The sequence below is a fragment of the Mycteria americana genome, chromosome 5, assembly GCF_035582795.1.
Source record: "Mycteria americana isolate JAX WOST 10 ecotype Jacksonville Zoo and Gardens chromosome 5, USCA_MyAme_1.0, whole genome shotgun sequence".
NCBI classification, from domain to species: domain Eukaryota; kingdom Metazoa; phylum Chordata; class Aves; order Ciconiiformes; family Ciconiidae; genus Mycteria; species Mycteria americana.
This window is the reverse complement of record NC_134369.1, coordinates 71,649,418-71,674,873: the sequence shown is the minus strand read 5'-3', so window position 1 is coordinate 71,674,873 and position 25,456 is coordinate 71,649,418. Positions and strand designations below refer to the sequence as shown.

The window sequence follows — 25,456 nt, the reverse complement described above, 5'->3', positions numbered from 1 at the left end:
TGTGCCCAGCAGCGCGGGAGATGAGCGCTCGGCTCCAGCATTCAAAGCATTAGAGAACGAACAGCGCGAGATCGCATCGCTGACCAAATGGCAGCCGTTTACTTGCACAGCTTTATGCTACTTGTATCGAGTTGTTAGAGTCCATCTAAACCACGATGCAGGAACTGGTCCTCATCTGCCAGCTACCATGGAAGCTAAATTCAGTCACAGCAACAGCAGGCCGGGGAGGTCGGTCTGTCCGTCCCATCTGCAGGGGCTGCGTTCTGACTGCGCAGCAGCGGCAGTTTGGTGGTGAGAAACTCAAGTACGGAATCACTTCTTTTTCCTGTTCAGGAGATGAGGTGCAGACACTTTCACTTTACCAGGAATATTTCTTGACAAATCGGTATCCTACAAAACATGAAAGATGAGAAACTGAACACAGCAGACAAGCATTTACACACATCTTCCTCACCCCCGCTGGCGCTTCTGCGTCTGCTGGCAGGGACTGATGTGCCCATTTCTGCCAGCTTCCCCCAAAGAAAACAAGGCTGCTGTCAGGCTTCTGCTCTCGCGCCGTGTTTTATTGATGAAAGACTTAACGTTTTCTGTGCAACTTCCGCACACCAGCTCCATTCGGATGGGCTGGCTGGGTCAGCAATTCCCTGGGCACTACCTGTTTGCTTCAAGGTCATTAACCATTAATTGTGTTTTTCTAGCAGAGTGCCACAAAAAGCCAAGGTTAAGGCTGCTGCTATTCAATGTTTCTGATCAGTGAACTACGACAGGCCAACAAGCACCTTGTCAGAGAGCAGCCTGGGCTGCCTGATAAACGGGGCTCACTGATGCGGAATGAGAAATAAACACCTGAGGGACTGAAAGTCACAACAGGCAGTGCGGGAGGAGCGAGGGGACTGCGGTGCAAACGGCTGACGGAGCCACGGCAGACGAGCACGGCAAGGAACCGGCCCTCTCCCCAGTGGCAGGTGCTGGAGCGCGCAGCCTGACGGTGCCAATTTGAAGAGGAAATGGCAAGAGAGTAGAAGAAAACTGCATCGGGCGGGCTAAGACCTGCCTGAGCAGAGAGACGAGACGTTTACCCGGCCTGTGGTAAGCACCTTGCCGGGGGAGAGGGGCAGGAGGAAGCCCACCCAGAGTGGCACAGTGGGACACGGCCTCCAAAGCCCAGCCCAGCTGAACTCCCAGCGCAAGTACCTGCCTTTCCACACACTGCCAGCGGGAGTGGGGATTTCCCTTCCCAAAAACAAGAGGACTTTCTGGAAGATGACGCTTTTGTCAGCTACGTTACTTTAGAGCAAGAGAGACACACAATACAGAAACCAAAGGCCCAATGCTATGGGTGAGGCTCAATTTCTGCTGATTCTCTCCAGCCTAAGCAGTACATCTTCCCCAGCGGGACTGACAAACACAACACTGCTAAAAACAAAAAAGCAATAGCACACTTGGTTTTGGAAGTATCTACCCCCAAAATGGCACTAGTGGACATTTTGCTGCTGCTGTTACATTTGTACAAGAGAAACGATGTAGAAAAACTAGTCACCTTTACGCTGCGGAACAGGTCTTTTTCTCTTGCACTAGCTTCTTTGGATTGCATAAAATTATGCAAGGCAATCTTTGCAGCTGTAAAAACACAGGGAAGATTTAAACAGTATGTAAAAACATGCTGGCTTCAATAGGTAGAGCACTGAAAAGGATTCAAGTGCTTTCATACAGTACCTTTTCCCTTCTTTTGGGTGCCTGGAGTGAGCTTGACTTTATACCTTCCAAAAGAAAAGGTTTCTGTTAGTATGCAGGCTCCCCTCGGCCAGCGCAGGCTGCCGCAAACCCTTCCCACAGAAAAGTGCTGCAACTTACTTATAGTTCGTCATCGCCGTGTAGGGAGCGCAGATGGGAACAGCAAAGAGCAGAATATCCTCGGGGTGTGGCTGGCCGGTCAGGGCGTCCAGCAACGCCTCGCCTTCCTGAACGGGCAAAGGAGCTTCACTGGGAAACCAGACAGCACCTCTCCAACCCCACCTACCCGCTTCCCTGGGGGCAGGGGCTGGCGGGTCTCCCCTTCCAGCTGAACTACAGCAGCAGCCGCAGCCCCACAGGTACCGTGGGTCAGACCTCGTGACGGGGTTACCAAAACACACTGAATTTCGCTTTATCGCTCGCTTCACTGGCATTGAATTGCCAAGCCGTGATTCGTTACTGACCGTCCTTGATTACTAAAATCGTATCATTTGAAACGGGATGGATCTTAGTTTTAAATGACCCAAACGGGACCCCCAAATGTAGTTACATCTTCACAGGGTCACCAAAAGCTTCCCGCTACAGCCAACCATTATCCTCTTTCATTAAAGAATTTAAACAAATCGACTTATTTCCAGCAACACCCACAGCCTGTAATTATAGAAAAATTTGAAGCAATTTTATACGTAAACAAACTTCTAAACTAAAGAACAACTTGCACTGCATCATATTGTGCCATCCTCCAGCCCAGAGCCACCGTCACTGCGGGGTGCAAAGACCTCCAGAGGCAAAGGCAAGGGACGAACTTCAATTTAGCCAGTCCCCAGTTGCTATAGGGACGTATGTGATAAGCAGGGTAGGAAGAAAAAAGAGGTTGCGTTTTTTTAAAAACACAAGAAAGCTGGGTTCAAACAGTCATGGGCAAGAAGGGGACTTCGAACAGCAGAGCCGCACCCTTCCGGAGGGCTCACACATGGACCAGCCCCAGCCTGCCGAAAGCCTGTGCCTCTGGTCCTGCTCACAGGGAGCTGTGCTGCAGCGGGGCCCGCCAGCTTCGAGCAGGAATAAAGCCTTCTCCTCAGCACTTAGCGGAGCTTCAAAGACGAGCATTTACCTCAACTCCCGGCTGATCCTGGTCTTGCTCCTCCTGTACACACAAACAAAGGAGACATCAGAGCTGAAACGAGCACACAACTGCTTTTTTCTCCCCCGGCCCCTGGAGAAAATAAATTCTTTTATCAGCAGCACACAGAAAGCCACAGTCTCACTGCAAAGAGAATTTAACTTATTTTAAAGCAAAGGTAAGAACAGCACTTCTATGTGGGTGAGGGGAGGAATATTTCTTTCAAAACTCTAATTTGCTTGGCACACGCCAAGCTGGGAGGAGAGAGATGGGCTGTGATTCAGAGATACTGACTCACAACAACAGATCTGGAGAGCGCTCAGTTACATTTCAGCTGCACCGAGTGGGAGGTATTGACTTAACTGGATCCTCGGCAGCCTGGCGAGGCTCGGTATTCCTCCGAGCCCTCGTTCTGGCTGAGCTGGGAACGCAGTGTGCACATAGATTGCCGCAGGGGTTTTTGCTGCTTCTTGAAACCAATGGGCTCCCAGAGCCATGGCACTAAGCACAGTGTTCTCCACAGTGCCCCCAAACCAGCAAGAGCTGCTCAGCCTCCCTGGCAGAACAGAGCTACACAGTGCCCGGAGAGCCACGGTAGAGGGTGAGAAGGGAGAGACGCATGGACAGGAAAGGAGAGGCGAGCGTGCTGCTCACCTTCTCATCCTGCTGCTCCTCCAGGGCTGGGTCCTGCGACTCGTGCAGCAGGACTCCTGCTGGGAGCATTTCCTTGTCCCCTCCAGCACCACGACGCACGGCCTTGGGTTTCTGCTGTTGCTTCTTTGCTGGCTCTTCTTTTGTCTTCCCCTTTTTCCCTTTTTTCCCTTTCTCCTCCTTGTTTGACCCTGCAGACTGTGGTTACACGCAGAGGTGGTCAGAGCCAATGACCCAAGCGACCGCGCCACAGGGGGAGGCAGAACTCCTCTCGCTCACCCCCAGCAGCTTCATGATGAGCTCCCGGTCCTCCTCGTCCTGGTCCTTGTACTTCTCCTTCATCTTCTTCATTTTACTCTGCAGAAGAAAACACACCAACAGCTTTAGAAACAGTGACTTTTGCGGAGTTTTGCATCCACAGACAAACACCCAGATGCTGATCCCACGTGCACTTTCTGTCCAGGTCTCCTGAACCTCCCACAGAGCAGTTCACCAGTAACCCAGAGACTGTGGTTTCAGTGAGGAAAGCACAGCGTGCTCAATGCTAACAGACCAGCACCATCATCCTGAAACCACCAAGAGCACCCCCAAGAGTCTAAAACTATCAGGTGGCCACAGATGTCTGACAGAAACCTGGTATTTCTGTCCACACTTCACATGGCAACGGTTCAACCCCTGGGTACACTGGTCCCTGCCTACCTTTTGGCCCCGCTTGATGGGCTGAGGGGCCGGCACACCTTTATTGGTGTTGGGAGCAGGAGGAGGCTGTGTCTCCGTCTCTTTCTGCTTCTCTTCAGGCGGCTCCATGTTCTCAGAGTCGTTCTGCTGCTTCTTTTTCTTCATTTCTCTAAGGAAAACCATCACTTGACACACTGCCTCTTGTTGCGACAAGAGAGGCTGCTGCTCTCCTGCCGGCACTACCACCCTGCTTCCCTGCCATGGGGCGATGGGGAAACCTGAGGCACGTACACTGGAAATAACCCCTCCTCAGTAAAACCTCTGTGCCCACGAGTACACAAGTGTTTGTTCACAACCAGCACTCCCTAAGGACAGGAGCAGCCGCCATCCCACGGCAGGACCCACAGTGGAAATGCGGGACAGACAATCGACACAGACCAGCCCAGACTGGGAGGTGCAAGACATGTCCTGCGCCCAGGTCCGGGAGAGGGAATGGGGAGGAGGCATTCACCTCACTGCAAACACGAAGAGGCTCTCACCTCCTCTCCTTGGCAGACAGATGCCTTCGCCCCTGGGACTTGCTGTCACTCTAAGAAGTGAAACGCAGTTAGAGCACACCATGTCCAGCAGCAGTTCACACTGCTCTTTGCCAAACATCTGAGCTGGAACCTTACCAAGTTGGGTTCTTCCTCTTTGGGGATGATTTTCTGCAGGGATCTGTGGGGAGATCAAAATGGAGCTCATCAAGAGATGTAGAGCAGCTCAACTGTGGACGCGTCACCACAGCCCAGACATTGGCTAACTTGGTTGCACCGCTTTCGGCTTTCTAGTTCTTGAAAATCCCAGCTTTGGTGAATGGAAAAGGGCAGCAATACCAGGATTCATTTTACAAAACAAGTCTTCAGATCTCTGCCAGCTTGCCTCACACACACACACAAACAAGCAACAAACACAGCCTGGGTACAGTGTGCGCTAAAGGAACCCCTGATGTTCGGCTTCCCATGCACACAGCCCCGCTCCGCTGTGGTATTCCCTGCAGAGCTGTCCGTTTCCACCCACTCAATCCCATCTCCTTGCACCCTCTAAGGAGCGCCGTTTCCAGGGAGAACAGGGAGACGAGCTCATCTCGCAGCCACCTGCAGAGCAGTAACTCAGCACCAGCTTGGCAAAGCAGAAACAACTCATGACTGAGTTTCTCGGGTCTGAACAGCTCTCAAAAGAAAACGGGGGCAGCCATCTCCCGAGGAGCAAAATCAGTGCGTGGTGGTCAAGGGACGCTTAGGCCAAAGTAGGGAACAGCAGCGATGAAAGAGCCAGACACCGCTGTGTGCATGTGTGTGTGTACTTCAGGAGGGGGCAAAGCCAGCAGCCCACAAAGAGCCGTGCAGGGAAAGGGCAGGGGATGGTACCCAGCGTGGCAGTATTCCCGCAGTACAGGCTTGCTGCCCTGAACTCTGGCAGCCTGCAGAGCTGAGCATCGCAAGAAGAGATGGCAACTCATCACAGCCCTTGTCTTGGCTGCATTTTAGCAGTATGGAGATCCTCAGAAGTGCCCACATTGCTGATAAGCGCAGCTGCTTCTTCACTTACCTTTGAGACTGGAGATGCGACAGGTCGATTGTTGTATCTGGGTAATTTACCTCTTCCTCCTTCACTTCGCTCTTTGACTCCGGATGTTCCACTTCATCTTCAGATTCTCCATCATCCTCTTCAGAGTCCCCCTCTGGTGCAGGAGGAGTGTTTACTCTGCCCTGGTCAAGGTCAGCAACGCCCTCATCACGATTACTCTCAGACATGGCTTCCACACCCTCCGGCGCTTCCTGACGCTCTGCTTTTTCCTCTTCGCTGCTGCTGTCTCCTCCTTCTGGGGCACACAGGTGAGGAAAACACAGTTCACATTAGAAACGCCAAACTGACCCATAACACAGCGCAGGGAACTAAACGCCAAACCCCGAACGGTCCTGTCCATCAGCAGCGCACGCAGCACCCCAGTCACATCCGCCGTACCTAATAGCTCCACTTCTTCGGACACCAGTTCACTGGCACTGCTGGAAACCGTTTCCAGATCCTCATCCTGTACTTTGATCTTCCTTTCTTCTCGGTGTCTCCAAACACAGCTTTCATCCACCTAACAACAGAGGCGCCTTTACGTTAGGTCAGTACCAGCTCCAGTGCTGTTTGCTAGCCCATTCAGAGAACACCTGACTCAGATTTATTCTTTCCCTTTGAACACTTTTTGCCATTCAAAATGCAAGAAAACTAAACCAGCACATTTAAACCCAAGTCTGACAACCTAGAAAGTACAGCTAGTGAGGAGACACACATAGCTGCGCAACCAGCAGACTCCCTAAACATGCATATGTTTCAAACAGAGCTGGTATAAAAATCTAGCAGAGGTAGTAATGTTCACAGTGTCTGTTTGTTTTAAATTAAGACAGTGTAAAGTGGGGAGAAATGGCAATGAAAGCAGAGTAATTTTCTGCGAGTAGCATTTTATGGGATTTGTCCCAGTGGGAAAAGAAGTAATTGGGAATATACTGATAAGCAAGAACCAGAAAATAAGCCTCCTACAGCTCAAACCAAATTACAAAAGCCAGCAGGAGCTGCACAGAGAAAGCAGTACCTTAAACAAGAAGCTAAAGCCCATCATCAGATATGAAGGTGGAAGAAAATTCTTCTTCCCTGAAAAACAAAGGCAGATTCTCATGAGGAGGTTTAACAGCTATGTTACATGATGTATTGTCAAAATTCATGTTTATTAGAGGCTTTAGGCTACCAAAAAATTACACTGGGGCTTGTTCTAGCTCTTGGATGACAACAGAACAGGAGGAACTCAAAAGCAGCCAGGAGAAACTCAAAAGCAGCTTAGCTAACGATCTTCTGCCCAGGGCCTCAGCTGGAAATGCTGCTGCAGCTGCCTGTATTCAGTCTAAACCACTCAGAACAGATTTTCAGGAGAAGAGCAGACTCTGTCGGCTGCCACGGTGAGGGGGGCAGCTCAGGTGGCTGCCACCGCAGGACAGCACAGCATCTTCAGACAAAATGCCTGAAGTCAAATTCACACTGTTCCTTTGTGTCTCACCTCGGATCATGAAGCTTCCGGTAGTGAGGTATTCTCCTGTGGGTGCAGTTTTAGAAACCTAAAAAAATCATGATATACTATAAAGAGTATCTGTCATAGAAGGCCAGCACTGTGTAATAACAGCACTAACAAAAGCAACATTCAAGCAAGCTGCATTTTTAACTTATGGGAGCAGGTTGCAGAAGGACTCCGTTTCCAAGGGGTTCTTCCTGTCCTTTGTAGGGTATTTTCCTAAGAGACGTTTCAATGCAACCACACACTACTGGCACTACACGTTTTAGAAGTCCTGGGTCAGTAACTGGGTTATTCAGGAAACAAGAACACTAAAGGCACTGCGACCTTCAGTTTAATGTAATCTCTCCACCCTTCCACTTGAGTTGATTGGAAGCACAGCAAGACTGCAGTTAATACACAAGCTAGAAGCCCAGCTGAAAAGAAAAATGAAAACTTCACTTTTCAATAGAAATCCTTCCCCTCTGTAAGAAGCCAAGCCTGTGGCATTTCCTCTGTCGTGTGCATGTCACGTCAGAGGTCACCCCTTCACCCCTGGCCCTAAGTGCAGCAGAACCAGGGAGAACCCGCAAGGAATGGTACCAGAACACAAAAGTTTCGCCCACATCCACCAGTTCCCACAGAGACACTTCGTCTGCAGTCGCACACCAGTTCCTTCAGATTCTGTCTGCAAAGCTCATGCACGGGTGCCCTTACCTGGTTGTGGGAGACCCACCAAGCACTGGTGACAACACGGGCATCCCAGGCAGCACTGTAACACAAGGCCATCGTGCCTGCCTCTGTCAGGGTTCGTGGAGGGATTGGTTCACCTACAAAGTAACACCCAAGACATCAGTGAACGTGATCCATGCACAACAGATTAAATTCTCCAACTTCTACATGTGCCCTAATCCAGCCTGTGAGCTTTCCAGGGGCCGTGGGCAGAGACAACGCGGCCTGGCTAAGCTTGAAGGCAGTACGGACAGAGCAGAAGCAGCGTCAGCAGCTGCTCTTCACGGCTCCCCAGCGGAGGCTGAAGCCAGCTGCGCTACTGCTCCTTCCTCAGCTCAGCTCCACAAGGGAGCAGTAACTGTGCTCCCCACAACACAAGGCCAACTTCCACCACTTCCCAGGAACGGGGCACAGGCAGGGTGTGCACAGCTGGTGTCCCATGAGCTCCATCCCACCACGTTAACGCTTCTCTGCTGAGATCAGCACCCTCTGTCAGCACCCAAACTGCTTATGCCACCAATCAAAGTCGCAGCAGGACTCCAGTCCCTGCGGCCAGCAGCAAGCGCTTGCACCACCGCCTCTGCCAGTGACTAACGCTTGTCCCTGTGAGCACATCTCCATTGCTCCTTCCCACCAGGAGCTCAACTGAGCAACTGCAAGCAGCCAGTCACGGCTGGGAAGCGGCAGCAGTCAGCGACAACCTGATCTTGGAAGGACTGGTGCCTCTCACATCCTAAGGGAAACGTCTGCTGGAGCTGGGTACCACTGCAAGGGGGGAAGGCAGCTCGCCGGGCTGGGCTTGGCCATGCAATGCAGAGACTGCCAGTTCACAGTGCCCAGGCTTCTACGAGTCCCTGCATCAGCCCCACGCAAAGCACCTGATGGGTTCTTGATCACACAGCTTGTAGCTCCATGGAGATCGGCATGCACGTATATGTCCCCTGGAAAAGAAGTGACTCGAATCAGTCACGCCCGTGGTAACTACACAGATCACTTGAGCTAAGGTGAAGGTTTCTAACGTTAGCTGGTAACAGCTATTTTGGCTGCAAGGAGCAGGATGGGAAGAGGATACAGAAGCCTTTTAGTCCATCCCAGTTGCTCCAGGGAGAATCAGCTCCTTTGCTCCTGACGGGACTCTGTCCAACCTACTCTTGTCCCACAGTGCTGGAGGGTCCAGTCTCCCACAGCAGACCCCCCAGCACTGCACAGACAACACACACACAGTCGCTAGGACTCACCATCACCAAAGTCCCCTTTTACCCAAGACCCAACTTAAGAACAAACCAGACGGACCTTCCCATGTCACTCTTTTATATTTACAAAAATGGAAAATAATAGAGAAACCGATATACTCCACTTAATCAGACTCTCACCTGGTTTAAGATACCGCTTCACAATCAGCTCATTCTGCTGTTGATCTCTCCCGGCAATAATAAGGTAATTCTCAGAACTAATGAACCACAGGAACTTCTCAAACCTGCCAAATTACATCAATCCATTGTGTGAAAAACACCTGTAACTAACAGAACATTACAAAAGTACTTTTTATACCAAACTCTACGAATATCCATCTTAGCATCTACTCCTTACAAAAGACACTGCAAAGAGTTTCACATCCACCCATGTGCCTGGGGCATAAAACCAAGGCACGCTACAAATATCACTGCCAACAATATTTTGAGATGAAACAACAAGTACCATCACCACAAAGTCCAGCTGCCTCCTATTTATGTTTATTTTAATAATTCGGTTATTAGACTATAAAAAGCTTTGGGGTTTTCTTTTGTTTTTTGTTCTTGCCTTTTTTTTTTTTTTTAATCTACTGTTACTATTTCAGAGAGTTGCCAGAAAGTAACAGTGAAGTTCCCTATTTTTACCAAGCCCATACTCCTGGCTGTGTTAAAAGCAAAGAACTGCAAGTCCCTGTCCACCGACAGCAACTTTCCCAGGCAAAGGCACAAACGGGACCAGGCCAGCACCTTCAAGGAGCAACTGTAAGAAGACTCAATACAAAGTGTAGTGCTTTGAAATCATAATTAGCTCCACTTCTAAGCTACTGAAAACTCAGCCTGACACAGTTGTTCTAAATTTGCGCGCATTCACAATACATTCGATAACGACAATGAAACTGTACTTGCCAATAGACCTTTCTCGCTTTCTGAATGGTGGTAACTGTCTGAACTTCCCTCAGTGTCTGCTTTGTCTTCTTCTCAGCCGATTTAAATGCCTGTTTAGACAGAAAGCATGATCGCAATCCGCCAGCACAGGAATCACAAAACTGATAATGGAGCAGTAGGAAAATCGGTAGGAAACGTCTCTGAACTTTTTCAGAGTGCAGGCTCCACATCCTGCTATTCACAGCCCTGCGTTCCCCTCACGCACATGTAAGACAGCTGTCCTAAAATCTTCGTAGATCTCTGCCCGGGCTAGCTGCCCCCTGTGAAGATTATCAGCTCTTTGATCGTAAGGATTTCTACTGATTTTCCACTCCTGCCTCCATAAGTACTGGTCTGTCAGGATCTCCACCCAGCACCTCTCCTACATGTTCACAATGCTCCTGGTGGAAACCAGATGATACAGCAGGGATCTGCAATCCTCTGCTCGGTCAGCTTAAAAGCTCAAGAATGAAACAACCCTGGTTGGTTGTTTTTACCGTTCATGTCCCATTAGGACTGCCTAGACCAAGGTAGGATTTTCCACTGATCAGTGACAGGGACTTTGCTTTTAAATATCTTCTAAAAACAATGAAAAAATACCTTTTCTGCAGCTTCTACTGTCTTCTGAGTTTTCTTAGCTGCATGTCTTTTGTGATCATAGTACCTGCAAAACACAAGTTTGTTTGCATCTGAAATCCCAGCAGATTCACTCATTTTCAAATGTACTTATCACAGTCCTCTACTTTTGCCATTAGCATTCCGTTTTGGGAAGATATTTTAGCCCAGATGAAAAGAGTAGCTTAGTCTAGCCCAGCCTTAGTCTTCACCCGAGAAAAGCAGCCAGATGAAGTCAGTCCCCTCCTCAGACAGACAGAGCGCTGTTTGGGTTGATGTGTGGCAAAAGTAGCCATTTTGTTCCATGTGTCACTGTGCAGAATTGTACTCAAAATTAAATTAACATGACAGCTAGAGACTAGCTGCCATGCAACAGTGAGATCCTGGTTTTGGACCAAGAAAATGCAGGTCCTAGAGCTCAGGGCAAGTTCCCATTTCAATTTCTAACTTTTATTTTTAACAAGATATACACAGAGCTCTTCTTATGATGTTATCACTAACAACTGCAAGCACACAGAAACTTCGACTACCAAAGCACACATTTACTGTAAACCTTACTTTTTGGCATTGGCATATGCAGACAAACTGAGATCAACATCAACTAATGACGGTTTGTTTTTCTGAGGTTTCTTCAGCTGTTTGTTTTTATTCTTTTTCTTTTTTCCCTTTGGTTCTTCCGTTTCTTCTTTCTCTAAATCAGCATCCTCCTCCTCCTCTTCCTCTTCAGATAACACATATGGGTTCCTAAAAACACATGATATCATATGATTAAGATAAGAGACCTGGTTATTTTTTACCCTTAGTGCAATGCACTCCTACTTCTATTCTCTCATGAAGACTGGAAATGGCCTAAGGAACCCTTAAATCATTTTCGCTGTGCAGCTGCAGAAAGGCCCCAGGATGCCTTACATGCAAGCCTGTTTATGTCTTGGAGTCAGCCAAAGTTGGGGGGAGGAAAGAAAACAAAAGCAGAAGATAAAAAGCCCAAATTTTCCAATCCAAGGAAGTGACGTTTTCCAAGGCAATTTCTTCTATCAAAAGACACACATCCATGCTATCAACCTAGAGAAAAATCTAGACTTAAAACGAAGAACAGTTCTGAAGACCTACTTTCATAAAGTAAAAGAAACACAAGACATTCTATGCATATCGCCACATGAAAAGAGAACAGTTACATCATCATATGACTCACTGAACAGGACAGCAATGTGCTGGTTTAAAACCTCAAGAAATATCTGCTCCACTGTTTTCAAAGAGGCATGCTGAGCACACACTAGCTGGATTTGTATTTGCTTCTCGCCAGGACATTAAATCCTGCTCGATACAGCTGTACTAAGTCTGTATAGCAAAAGCTGGCGGAGCAGCATAAAATAACGTTCTTCATAAAGGAACACCTATCTCCATAGTCCTCTGTGCTAAGGATGCATGATTCAACACTTGGTGGACTGACTGAGCAGTTTGATCAGCAAAGTGATCACTACTAAAAGAGACGGAGAAGAGAGACTGATGACACAGTTGCCAACACAGAACTCACTCCTGAAAACAAGTTTCTTCTGTACACTAACATTTCTGAAAATGAGGCAACTAAAAATTCATAAATTAACTTTGCCACATTACAGCTTTCATACCAAAAGTTCTAGCTATAAAAAAGAAATTCTCACTTTTTTATCTCTAGCATCCCGCTACAGTGTCAGATAAGGTTTTTAAAGACACTCCAAATGCTGCAGTTCTCTCATCAGGACTTCTACAAGAACCAGCATCAAAACTTGCAGCTCACAACAGCTGCAATCCGGAACCATCAGCCTTTCCCCGGACTGCCCTTAACAGTCAGCAGCATCGAACGGGGCGGGATCTCAGGTGAATTTTAGATCAAAGAAGAGTAGATCAGAGAGAGTTAACTGCTGACTGACAGACTGGAGCTTTGGACCTCTACTGCTTTAGGACACCTTCCAATGATTTAGAATATAGTCAGACAGACTCTAAAAGTACTAAAACAAAAGCTATTACAGTAACCAAATTAGTATTATTTTTGAAAGCAAAAAAGAAGGTATCCCTCTGCTCACAGAACTATGTTCTCTTCATGCTGCTGTAAGAAAAACTGAACAATTTAAATACCAATGCACAAGCTAAAAAGATACCTGTCTCCTATGCAGCTCACACAGTCAGTCCTACTTGCATTTGGTACAGGTGATCTGCAATGTACTCACTCACCTCAGCAGCATTGTGATATGATTTGTCTGAAGCTTTAATTCTTTGATCGCACTTGCAACGGGGTCTCCTTGCGCTTGAGCTTCTTTAACGATCGCTCCGATCTCTGTCCAGTCGATCTGGTTGGCTAACGCGCTACGGACCACCTGGATGGCTCGGTCGACGATCTCCAAGTTCATTTCTATAAGTTCTCCTTTTATCTTATCAGCTTCCTTAAGGAAAGAAAAAAGTTGATACCCATTGAAGCTAAACACACACTCAGCAATAGTTTAAAAAAAATAAAAGTGGTAATTAATATTGAGATGAAATCCAAGAATGGCATTGAAGTGATCACACAGGACAACGGCCAACCTGACTCCTGCAAGCAGAGCAGCACAAGCAAATTTTGGCAATGCCCTCATAAGGGAGCAGAGCCCCACTGGGCAGGCCTAGGCTCCCTGAGGGGCTACAGGGTGCTCAGTGACACCGGAAGGCTTCACTTTGGGATCTAACGCTGACCGTAGCAATGCAGACCAGCAGGTACAACTCTTCAAGAAACATTATGTGTCGTCTTCGTTAAAAAAAAAAATCTCAGTCTTACCTGAGCTTGCTGAAGAGCTTCTAGTCTGTGCTCATGATCCCTACGGACATTTTCAAGTTTCTTCAACGCTTGTTTTTCCTTTCAAAAATAAGAAAGACGGAAAAATGTATCTACAAATGGCATCTTATCACCTAATCACTGCAAGACATTCAATAGAGCATTCCAGCACAGAAAAATACAGCAGCGTAAGAGATACAGAGTCTCCAAAATATTGTTAATGCTACTACTGGTATTCCAGGCAGAACCAACCGCTACATTATACATCTTGAAATCCACTCCCTGACCACCACTGACTCAGCATTTCCACAGCAAACCCAAGGAATGACACCTCCCTCACCCCAGGCTGCAAGAACCGAATGAAGCATTTGAAGCTCAGAGAGCCACCTCAGCTGCCCACTCTTGGATGAGAGCATACCTGCTGCAATGCTTTCAGATCAATTTTCTGTCCTTCTAGCTTGGAGTAGAACTCGTCTACTGCCTGCAAGAGAAAATCAGTTTTAAGAACCTCCAAGTTGCACTAACTTATACCAGCAACAAGCAGGCAGAGGAGGTTCCGCTCAAGAGAGGTGGCTGCAAAGCACTAAGAGAGGAGACAGATGCTAAAATGGGGTTCAGTAACTTCCTCCATTTTACCTTTGCATGAGATGAGTTCAGCGAGACACTCAAGGATATGTGTCACTGCAAACCAGGGGCTATGCACAAGTAAATAAGTGGCCAAACTATAGCCCATGTTTTTTGCTAAGAAATTATGAAAAGGAAGCTCCTGTTTGACATAGTGTGCTCTTCAGATTAAATGATTGAAATGATAGACCTGTCTGCCCTGAATTCCTGCTGCTTCAATAGGTCAGTTAAAAAAAAAAAAAATCCACAAAAAACCTAGAAAGCATGCCTAAGAACTGCTCCTGGTATTCCAGCTGCCAGACACTGTGCTTAAAACAAAAGAAAAGGAAGGTTTTAGGCTGCTTAGATCATCAGTGCTGTGAAGGAGATGACAGAAATTCAGCCAAGAAGCAGGGTAGGAAAGTGAATGGGAATTCTGGAGATCAAGGTCAGGAACAACACGCAGTTAATGATTTCAGATGTTAACAAGTCAAGGACCAGGAAGGACAACACTCAAGGAAATACTAAATCAGGTGCCTGAAGCTTTCAAAGTAGTAGCCGGAAAAGTATAAATGTGATGACTGTGACAACTGTTTCCCCCAGCCATAACTCAGCATCTGAACTCTCCACTAACAAAACGTTTGGCCTGGACTGATGACAGCCACCTTCCTTACAGGTTCAATACACACCTCCACGCGGGGCCACGTGCCGTATTGCAGCTACAGGATCTAACTGAGTTCATAAAGACAACACTGCTCAGCAGTAGCCTAAAGGCCTCGTTTTAGTTGGCCTTTCCTGCATAAAACATTTATCCATAAAATTGATCACCTCTTCCAAGGCCTATGTTTTCATTAACAACTTCTGCACTATATTTTAACTACTCTTTTTAGCATCAGTCAATTAAAGCACTTAAGTACAGTATCAGCAAAAGCACTGTACCTTATTGAATGAGTCAAATTCCAAGTACGGACATTTTGAATGTTGAGAAAACAAGAAAGGATGAAACTCCTCATATCTGTAAAATACACATTTGATATTATCACCTGAAAACTAATTTATGTTATGCAGACTAGTAGAAAAATAAATACTTCAAATATTTACGTATAGATATCTTCTGCTGGTTTATCTGGTTCCAGACTTGGCTTTTTCTCCCTTTTCTGGATAATATAACCCTAAAAGAATACATAAATATGTCATCAGCATTTGCCTTTGAAAAGGATCCCCCTTATCTTGGCGAGGCAGCAAGTTTTAGGTGCTAACCAAATGATCAGCATGAGATAATAATTCATTCTAGCAGGGAGACCTTGTGGCAGAAGCGATGTGATTGACTGAGCAAAGCCCTGACCGCTTGCTTGTCTTGACTGCAACTTATTCCAGAAAAAAAGGTGAACTCTTACAAACCTCAGGAGCGCCCTACAGCTTATCACACAAACGCACGGTTTACATGCAGAACAGTGTTACCTGCTATTAAAGCACAAGTGCAATTCTCATAGGACCTACATCATCTGCTTGTAAATTATTTAATTGCTGCATATCCAGTGCAAGGAAGCAATTTTTATTCCCCATCACTATCTGGAGCTCAAGCTCATAGAATAAAATCAGTAGCTGCTAACACCAGGAACAAGCATGTGCTGAACACTACCTGCCTACCGGCTTAATTCTGCAATTCCTGCGTAACTGATAACCAAGGTGCCCAACTGAGACCCACCTTTCCACTGAAGTTGTCAGTTAGTGTCATATATTCTTCTGCTTTCTCTAAAGCAGTAAGCACTTTTTCAATATTTTCTAAAGAGAGAGGGGGGAGGAGAGGAATATTTTAAAAACCTAGAATAGAAAGATATTTTTATATAAACACAGCACAAAAGCAAATCAACAAAAGACCCAGGCAACTGCTCTTCCAATTAAATGCCTGAAACAACCTGTCCAACCTGACCACATTAAGTGGGATTCTAGCATGTCTCAAAAATAAAAACGCAGATATCCTTTACCCCTGGTGCTTCACTACAGCAATTACTGTTCATTTTAAACAGGGGCCTTAGTACACATTTTACATTTGGGGAATTTTTAATTTAAAATAGGTACTTCTAAGGCATAATTATTCAAGTTTCATGGAAAAAAAGACCACGCAAATGCTAGTACTTTATAAAAATAAAACTGCAGAGGCAAAGCATAAACCAGTAGCTGTGAGAAGTTATTTGCTTGTTACCAAGTTGGTTTATTAAGCACCATAATGCAGTAGGAAGTAACAAATCCTTTTGATTTATGGCAAATATAAAGCACCCAAGAAAAATAAGACAACAGAAAAATCTATCCTGACTTTACTACCGAATTCATAATTTCCCAATAAATGTAAAGCTGCTACTTTATCAAATCCCCACCATGTTTGCTACAGATAAAGGAAGACTTTGATGCTAACTCTTCTGTACAGGATTCTTGTAAAATACCCCTTTACATAGCCAGAGTTCACCTGACATTTAAGGTAGTATCTCATTAAAAAATCATTTAGACTATAGGAGGAGTCTGATGTTTTAATTCCAATATATGCACAGTTCAAGAGCTTTAATGTGAACAAGGTTGGTCCCCAACCTAAAAACATTACAGTAGATAACCGTATGGTGAGAACTACAGGTTTAAGGATTACTCATCTCTTTGGAAAAAAAATACTACATAGACATAAAAATTACCATATATGTGTAGTACGGCTTTTAAAATATTATTTCCTACATACCTTTACTTTCCATATGCTGATCTATTTTGACATAACCAGAAAATCCAGCTTCTATAAGGCAATGCTCAATGAGAGTGGCTCCATAAGCTGTTAAAAAAAAAAAAAATCATCATCTGTAGAAAACATTCACAATGAAATTTGTATTCGTATTAAAATAATGAGAAGTGTTTCAACAAGCTATGGCCGTGAAACTACAGTCAATCCTTAGAGAGGCTGGGGAGAGCGAGGGAGTTGTGGTCCCGAATTCAGGAGGCAGAGCCCAGAGAGAGCAGGGGACCAGGACTCCCGTGGTGGCCCTCACAGAAGCGCTCGCTGGCTGGGCAGAGCAGCTGGGTCTCAGCTCATGGCTGATGAGTCCTTACAAACTTAAGGATGCTTAGGTTCATCTGGAACTGGGAAAGGTCTAGGATAGAGTGAGGCTATACAGGAAGGATGGGCTTCGTGTTGGCGAAAATGGAATGAAACCTTTACATTTAAAAGGGGGTAGGAAAGTTTCTGAACTGAAGAGTGTAGGAAACCCAACAAGGGTGGCAAACTGCCTGGCTTGGGATAAGGTATTACAAAGGGTGGAGCCGTACAAACTGTAGCTTCAAATAAAGAACTAGGAAAGAGCTGGCAAAGCCAAATGTGAAACATGAGTGATAAAAGACACAGATGCAGCCCCATTTGAACAGGGTGCAGAGAAGGAGTAAATGAAAACAGATATATAAGCTTCTACAAAGATGCTTAAAGACTAAGAAACAAGATGGGGCCATGGAAAACCAGGTTTAACTAAGAACACTGAGAACTAGCAAAGCAGAAACATGGAGGAAGACTACCACTGGGACAGTGCAGCATCAAGCTTGGAATGATGTAGGTGACCTTAGAGCAGGCGAACAGCATGTTAGAGTCCAAGCAAATTAACAAGATAACCACTTGAAAAAAAACAGCACAATCCCATGGGAATGAAAACCCAGGCCTACATCTGGGACGTGAGGTATTAGGGCTACAGCATTAACTGCCTGAGCAGAGCTGCTGGTCACCCTAATGTGCAGAGGGACAGCCAAGACATTGTGAAAGCAGGACACAGAACAGCTAAATCAGGTGTCAATCATCCCAGCCTGGCTGGAGAGATGTCATGTCATGGTACAAGGCTGACACTAAAATTTTCCTGGATCCATGCTAGAACAACAAAAGCCCAAGAAATCTCCTACAGGCATTCGCAGCTCAAAAGGGAAGATTATATAAAGCAAGGAAGCTTCTTAGAAGGAAAGAAATTAAGACAATCGATAAAAGACAATGTCTGCAAACAGCCTGCAGGCTATTTAAAGATGTTATTTTGGAGGTTCAGAACAAATGCATATCACTTATTAAACAGTGTTTCAGAAAAATCCAAGGAAGGCTGGCATGACTAAACAGCAGGTTAAGAGAAACTGTTAAAAGCAAAAAGTTATCTGAAGTCATGTCACTTGTGGAAAATGGGAGACTGAACTCTGGCAGGTGAATGTAAAACACAGCAACACTGGCCTAAATTAACCTTGAGAAAATCTGAAGAAAAAACCCCCATCAAGATTAATAATAAAGCCTTTTCCAGATATATCATAAGCAGGAAGCCTGCTAGAATCAGTAGGTTCAAGAAACGATCAAGGTGCAAAAGGAACACTCAGACATGACAAGAGCAGGAAAATTAAATTAATGTATTGAGTTTCATTCATAGTGTAGGGGCACAGGGAAGCTCTGGCTGGAACGTTTCTCTGCAGGCAGCATGTCAGAAAATCTGCCTCAAATCCAGTTGCCAGAAGAGGTGATGGATCCAACAGACAAAACAAGCAGCAGTAAATCCTCAGGATCACACGGTACTCAGCCAGGCCTTTAAAAGAACTCAAGGATGGAGATGCCAAACTGTTAGCTGTAGCTTGCAACGTCTCTCTTGCCTTAGCAGCAGAAGCACAAGGAGGTTAATGCACCAGCAATTTTAAAAAGGGACTAGAAAACTATCAAGTCTTTTTAGCCTAAAGACTAAAACTAGCAGAGAGCTTTGCACTAGATACAGAAGAGCCAGCAGTTTTGTATTTTGCATCGTAACTCTACAAGACAGTTAAAAAGCACAAAGACAAGGGAGGTCAAATAGATACAGTCTACTTGCATTTCCAGAAAGCATTTAGCAAAGCTCACCCCAAAGCTCTCAGAGAAAACAAGCTACCACTGGATAACAGGATAGCCCCTGTCTGGATGAGAAAGTGGCTGAAAAACAGGAAACAGGGAGGAGGCATAAACTGTCAGCTTGGAGGGAGGGGAGGAAAGCTGAGCTCTACAGGGACCTGCTCTAGGGCCTGCACTGATCAACATACACCTAACTGACCCGGGAAGGGGGAAAAAGGGCAAGGGGCAAAGCCTACCGATGAAACACAATTTGTCTAAGCAACAAAAACAACAGCCAGCTGTGAAGAACTGGAGGAGAACGAGCAATAGTGAGTGATTACATAAAGAATTCACACAAACTCACTGTAAAACAATACAAAATGATCTACATGAGGAAAGACTATCCTACTTCTGCATATGCCCAACCGATCATTTCTATTTGGGAGCAAGACCTAACAACAGATGGTCCTGTGGAAACATAAGCTCAATTGTCAGTGAACACAAGAGAGTCAAGCTGTGTGTTGGGAATTATTAGGAAAGGAATAGTGAACAGAACAAGGGAAATCCATGCCACACTGTAAATCCACGGTGCACTTCCACTGTGAATGTTATGTACACTTTTACTTACCCCGTTTCAAAACAGGTAGAGCTAGAAAAGGCACAGAGAAGGGCAACAAGGATCATCACAGGCTTGGAACAGATTCTGTACAAGGAAAGACTACGTAGGCTATGCAGAAGGCTGGTCAGCCTAGAAATGACTGAGACTTATAAAATGAGTGGTGTGGAGTTGATAAATAGGCAGCAACTGTTCACCTTCTCTTCAAATCCAATACTAGGGCACCACGTAAACTGGTGAGATGAGTTTCAGAACCAAAAAAGGGGGTGACTTTTCATGTGACATGGAAGCAAGTGGAACTCCTCACCACAAAAACACTGTAGATGCCGGAAGTTCATACAGGTTCAAAAAGAGATTTGGTAAATACAGGGAAGGAAAATCCAACCCAAGCTGTTAAATACAAAGATGCCTGCTCATCAGTCATGGGAAGTCTCTAAAACGTAAGACGGCTGGGATTGAGAGACTCTTCCAGGGAAGTATCACTGTGCCTGTGAGGTCTGCAGGCGAATGACAGGGCTGGTGACCAGGCGCTGGCCCGAGGTTAAGCTAACTGCATAGGATGTGAGGAACTACAGGACACAACATGAGAAACTGCTGGACGTGACGGTTACCAGCGTGAGAAGTGGCAAAAATCAGAGAAGCGGCAGGAGGGATGGCTGGGTTTCACGGGTGGTTAAGGAGGAGCAGGGTGAGAAACGGCCAAACTCACACAGCAACTGAAGGGAAGAACTGTGGACCTTTTAGAGAGCGGAGCCTTGCCAGAGCAGCTGTGCCTGGGCAACCAGATCAGTAACACTATGTAAGGCCAAGGTCACCTAGATAACAGCATCAGAAATACCAACCTCGGGTGTGGCTATAGCAAATCTGGGACCAATGGGGGAAAGTAATTAGCAGTGGGTTGTTTATTTAGGAGGAGACCAGGGTGGAGAAAGAAAGGGACAAGGGTGGTGAAAAAGAGAATCAAGAAATGGGGAAAGTAATACTTAGGTCTGCAAATCATGTGATTTGAGCTGTTCAGGGGTACCTGCCAGGCAATCCTCTGCTTGATCAACATTGCCAATCAGGAGGATAAACCAAACTTGTTCTGACCATGTCACACCAGCCAATTTTGCTTCTGTGGTCAGGAGAACCGGGGCACAGGGTGCTTTGCCCGGCTACCAGAGACCACCCAGATGGACCATCAAGCATCCTGGTATTACTGCATGGGTACTTGCTCCAGGAGTGGCAGCACTGGCATACTCCAACCACTTCCTACCAACACCCTTGCCCTGACTGTACACTTACATCTCCTATTCGGTACCACTAAAGACAAGACACTGGACAAAATGCATCAAGTCAGAGCTCCAACAGAGCTACTCTCAGGTCCTCATCATGGCATGATCACAGCAAGGCTCAGCTCTTTGTGCAGTTGGCTTGGAATCAAAAAAAATCTACTCTGTTTTCAAAGGCTCAGGGTTTTTGTTGTTTTTCAAACATATGTAATAGCAGACTGTCATAAACAACATCCAAAAAAAAAGACTGCTTGAAGTTGAAGTTGTTCAAATTTTTAGCACCATTTAAGCATAATGCGCATTGACCCCATTTCATTTTCTAATGATACACAATTACTTACGAAGATGCGGGTTAAGAACCCTCTTCAGTTGCTCCCCTTTGGGTGCATTTGATATCATTTCAGTTAACCTACAAAAGATAATGGAGAGTTGTCATTCCAAAGAACAATGGGTTTTAAGACTACGTTGTATTCCTTCGAAGCTACAAAGCACTTTCAGTTTCAAAAGAAGTGCAAAATGGCCTGTAATTTGCAAAAAGACTATGCAAAGACATGCTACCTTTCACAGTTCGAAGTAATTTGAGTTTATTCCAATACTTACACCACCTAAAGCAATTACCTTTCCAAGGTCGGCAGAGGCGCAGGTGCTTTTGCACTGTCAACTGGGTATCGTTCCCGAACTGCAAATCTGACATCATCCACTTCATCCGTCCGAAACCTCAGAATGTTTAAAATGATGTATTCGTGGTCTGTCAGGACAACGTTACCCTGCGAGCACGCCACAGGGACCATCAGCAAAGGCCATACTCACGTGCTTGCTTACAGAGGAGACGCTTGGAGCTTTGCACTCACCCTGTCATACAGCTCAATGATCAGGTGATAAGCAGCTTCATCGCTTCCAAACTGGAAGTCCACAATTCTGTCTATACCCAGCTGTTTTACACTGACAAGCCTTCTGGTCTTCAAATGCTTACGGCACTGTCAATAATGGAGAAAATGTCTGTGAGAATGCAAACAGACCTGCTTGTGACATTTTATACTGAAATACATTCCTAGCTATAGATCCCTCCTGTGACACTGACCATTTCTTACTTAATACAAATACCATAAGGGTAAAAATGCTGAACTTGGTAATACTGAGAGAAGACAGGCCTTAGCAAAATAATACCGTGATATTTATAGGTAATATAATTGTTCCAGATTCTTAACGTTAAGCCATTTTTGCCATTAAAAACTGCTAATTTGTTTAGCTCAACAAGTGTGCATCTAGTTAAAATTCAAAGGGTTTATATTACAAAGAGAACCAGGATTATCCCTGCATCCATGGATGACATGGAAAGCCACCCTGGAGAATCTTTGCCGAGTCATTTCAATGAGGCCGCATCCAGAGGTGGTAGGCTAAGTAGACCCCTGTGAGTCAGCGCTCAGGTTCCAGCCCTGCACATCTACTTGCAGGAATAAAGCCTAGCAGCTTGCAGCAAGATCTGAACCCTCAAAGTCCAGCAGACTGAATAGCAGGACTCTATTAACATAGGGTGTTGCGTACAGGGCCCAAAAATTTGGACAACCCAACTGGAATGACAAGGACTTTGCTGGAGTAAAATTCCAAAAGGCCTTGATGGCCCAGAAAATGTTCAGCAGCTTAGTATTAGTCTTCATAAATTGAAATTTTCATTGTTTCAGGCACTGAACATCAACGGTGTGACCCCAGGTCCACATTTGCTCCTCCCTTGTCTTCAGTCACCCGCTCGATCAGGATTCACCAAGCAAATCCTTTCACTATTTTCTTCCATCTCAAATCCTTCCACTATTTTCTTCAGTCTCCAAGGACAGAACATGAACGTTGCATTCTGATATCCAGCCGTCTTATTAAAAAGAAATTGTGGGTTAGTTTACCTTCATTGCAAAGCCAGATGGCATCATGTTTTTTGGCCACTCGAACTCTGTCGTGTGAATGCGTATGCCAGATTCAAGCAGCAGCGTGGCCTTGCAGTCTGGTCTGTTAACAAAATAAAGACTCACCACTTGGCACATGAGCAGCCACCCCTTAGCACACACCAGTCTGCACTGGAATGAGACCAAAGCACCACAAACCAGCAGCACGCTATCTACGGAAAACACTGTTGCCAAAACTAGTAAAGCCCGTAGTGCCGCAGCCAGGCTGACAGCGAAAGGATGTCCACGTTTTAAGTTTATGGATAATTTGGCCAAGCAAAATGCTTGGCAAGCAATGGAGTTAAAAATTCTCCAACACAACCAGAGGCAAGCAGATGAGCAAGGGTCCATCTCAGACACCACCGGAGTGGACAGGTTAGTGACACAACACGAGCCCTACCTCCCATTTGGCCTGGGCACCAGTATCACTTACTAAGTGTTGCTCTTCAGTCCTCCAACTCCTCTCTTCCCTCCCCACAAAAAGAAACAATGCCAACTGTGCGTTTTTACACTAACACCGTTGGTCTTTTGTATATTTTCTGCAGTATTTCACACTTCATATACTATCTCCCAAGAACTTCCTGGGTAAAAATTACTGCATTTTATCAAAGAACAATAGAATTTCACTGAAAACTAGTCAGAAAGGCACGCACCTGTCAACAGAAATTACATACATACAAAAAAATCTAGTTCTCATATGTACAATAACAGCATAAAGAAACTTAAAGTTCTTACTTTTGAAGGCGAATAAGATATGTCTTATTATCCACATCATAAACATTGTTTACTCTCATTCCCAATAAGCTGCCAAAAAGAAAATACATGCTGAGAATACGATACACAAACGACACAAGTGCCTGAAAAAAATCCCAGTGATAATTAAAATATACAGAAGTGCAAGTTATGATAGATTACCAAACAGTAACCGGAGAGGCAGTAAAGAAGATTAATGGAATGAGCTGGAAGCCGACCAACCAAGAGATGAAGAAGTTGCTATTAATGGATAAAGTGCAAAAAGCTAAACAAGTCAAAGCAAGAACAGCCACTGTGGACACCCCAGCTGCAACCACACAGCTTCTGGATCTCCACCACAGGATGGAGGCCAGGCTGCCGGCTCCCACAAGCACTCCTCTTTGTGGCAGGGATGCAAAATTTACTGGTTATACCGGAGCACTTTGCTCCTCCAGGCTAACTTCTGCATCACTGGGGGAGCCCTTTGCCAGCACAGGGCACCAGTATTCCCAGCACGAACACAGCAATGGCCTGGGGGGTCAGGCTCGTCATCACTTTGTTCAGAGTGGGGCTGAATATGCAGAGTGCCCTGGACACCAGAAGAGTATGAGAGCTCCATGGGGCATGGATGTGAGGAGCATTGGGGCTTCCCAGTTGGACAGAAGAATGTATGACAGGCCACAGGACCTTCCCCACACAAACAGGAAAGGGAGAGTACTCAGCTGCTTCCCAGGGAGAGGCTGGGGAACAGGAGCGGGACATGACAGGGGGAGCAAGAGCACCAGGCCTTCCCTGATGGTGTGACAGGGGAGGCAGAGAGGACTTGGTGCTCTGTGGCAGGAAGATGTGATAGGGGCCACTCAGGCAGCATCAGACGGGACCTGTGCTGCCCCACAGCGCTGCAGCGCACGACAGAGAGGGGCAGCCCACAACCAGCAAAGCCTGGGGCTGGGCTCCCCAGCAGGGTCATGCAGTCCAGAGGCAGTGGTGGTGGCATCACCCCAGAACAGGACAGTGCAGGACTGCACCGTCCGCTGGGCAGGGCTGCGCTCCCTACGATGGCAATACTGAGCAGCACAGCACAGAGCTGCAGCAGAGCGCAGAGCAGCAGCGCAGGACAGCACGGGGGGCATGGCAGCACAGTGCAGAGAGGGGGTGCAGGGCCAAGCGGGGGGGACGCAGAACTAAGTCATACAGGGCAGTGCAGAGGAGCAAGGCTGGGCAGAGGCTGTGGCGGGCAGAGCAGAGGAGGGGGATCAGGTGGGGCAGAGCAGAGGAGGGGGTTCAGCTACACCGGGGAGCACAATGCAGAGGAGCAGGGCAGAGCGGGGGTGAGGCAGGGCGGTACAGTGAGGCAGGGCTATGCAGGCAGAGCGGGGGTGAGGCAGGGCTATGCAGGCAGGGCGGCAGAGTGAGGCAGAGGGATGCAGGCAGGGCGGTACAGTGAGGCAGAGGGATGCAGGCAGGGCGGTACAGTGAGGCAGGGGGATGCAGGCAGGGCGGTACAGTGAGGCAGGGCGGGGGTGAGGCAGGGCGGCGCAGTGGAGCGGGGGCCCTCACAGCCCAGCGCCGTGCGGAGCCGGGCTGCCAGCGGGGGGCAGAGCCGCCCCACACAGCCCCGGTGCCACGGCGGGGCGGGGACAGCCGGGCCACGGCCAGGGCCAGGCACCGCCGGGCCTGGCCCCGCTGAGGGGAGAGAGGCGCTACCGACCGGGCCGGGCCCCACGCCAGGGGACAGCGGTACCTCTGCCGGAGCTCGGCGAGCACCGCGCGGATGTCGACGGTGCTGAAGCGGGACTTCATGGCGACACCGCCGCCGCCGCCCGCTCCGCCCGAGAGCGCTGCCGGCCGCCCCGCCGCGCACCCCGCGCCTGCGCCAACGCCCGCTACGGGTGGCGCCCCGC

General features: G+C 46.9%; 1 protein-coding gene across 1 annotated transcript; it reads right to left on the bottom strand.

Moving 5' to 3' along the window:
• Positions 1 to 70: 70 nt before the first annotated feature.
• On the bottom strand, positions 71 to 25,456 carry NEMF (nuclear export mediator factor). Its single transcript, XM_075503994.1, has 33 exons — positions 25,297 to 25,456; positions 23,556 to 23,624; positions 22,782 to 22,884; positions 21,738 to 21,863; positions 21,505 to 21,653; positions 21,228 to 21,295; positions 16,879 to 16,965; positions 15,859 to 15,935; positions 15,252 to 15,322; positions 15,090 to 15,165; positions 13,966 to 14,028; positions 13,551 to 13,628; positions 12,974 to 13,182; positions 11,321 to 11,506; positions 10,748 to 10,811; positions 10,130 to 10,218; positions 9,365 to 9,468; positions 8,870 to 8,932; positions 7,977 to 8,089; positions 7,269 to 7,326; positions 6,810 to 6,868; positions 6,194 to 6,314; positions 5,777 to 6,050; positions 4,861 to 4,903; positions 4,726 to 4,775; positions 4,208 to 4,355; positions 3,788 to 3,865; positions 3,512 to 3,706; positions 2,849 to 2,881; positions 1,855 to 1,961; positions 1,717 to 1,760; positions 1,541 to 1,620; positions 71 to 390 (listed from the first exon to the last, which is right to left on the bottom strand). The coding sequence occupies exons 1-33, from the start codon at positions 25,353 to 25,355 to the stop codon at positions 313 to 315; spliced, it is 3,222 nt and encodes a 1,073-aa protein (XP_075360109.1). The 5' UTR covers positions 25,356 to 25,456; the 3' UTR covers positions 71 to 312.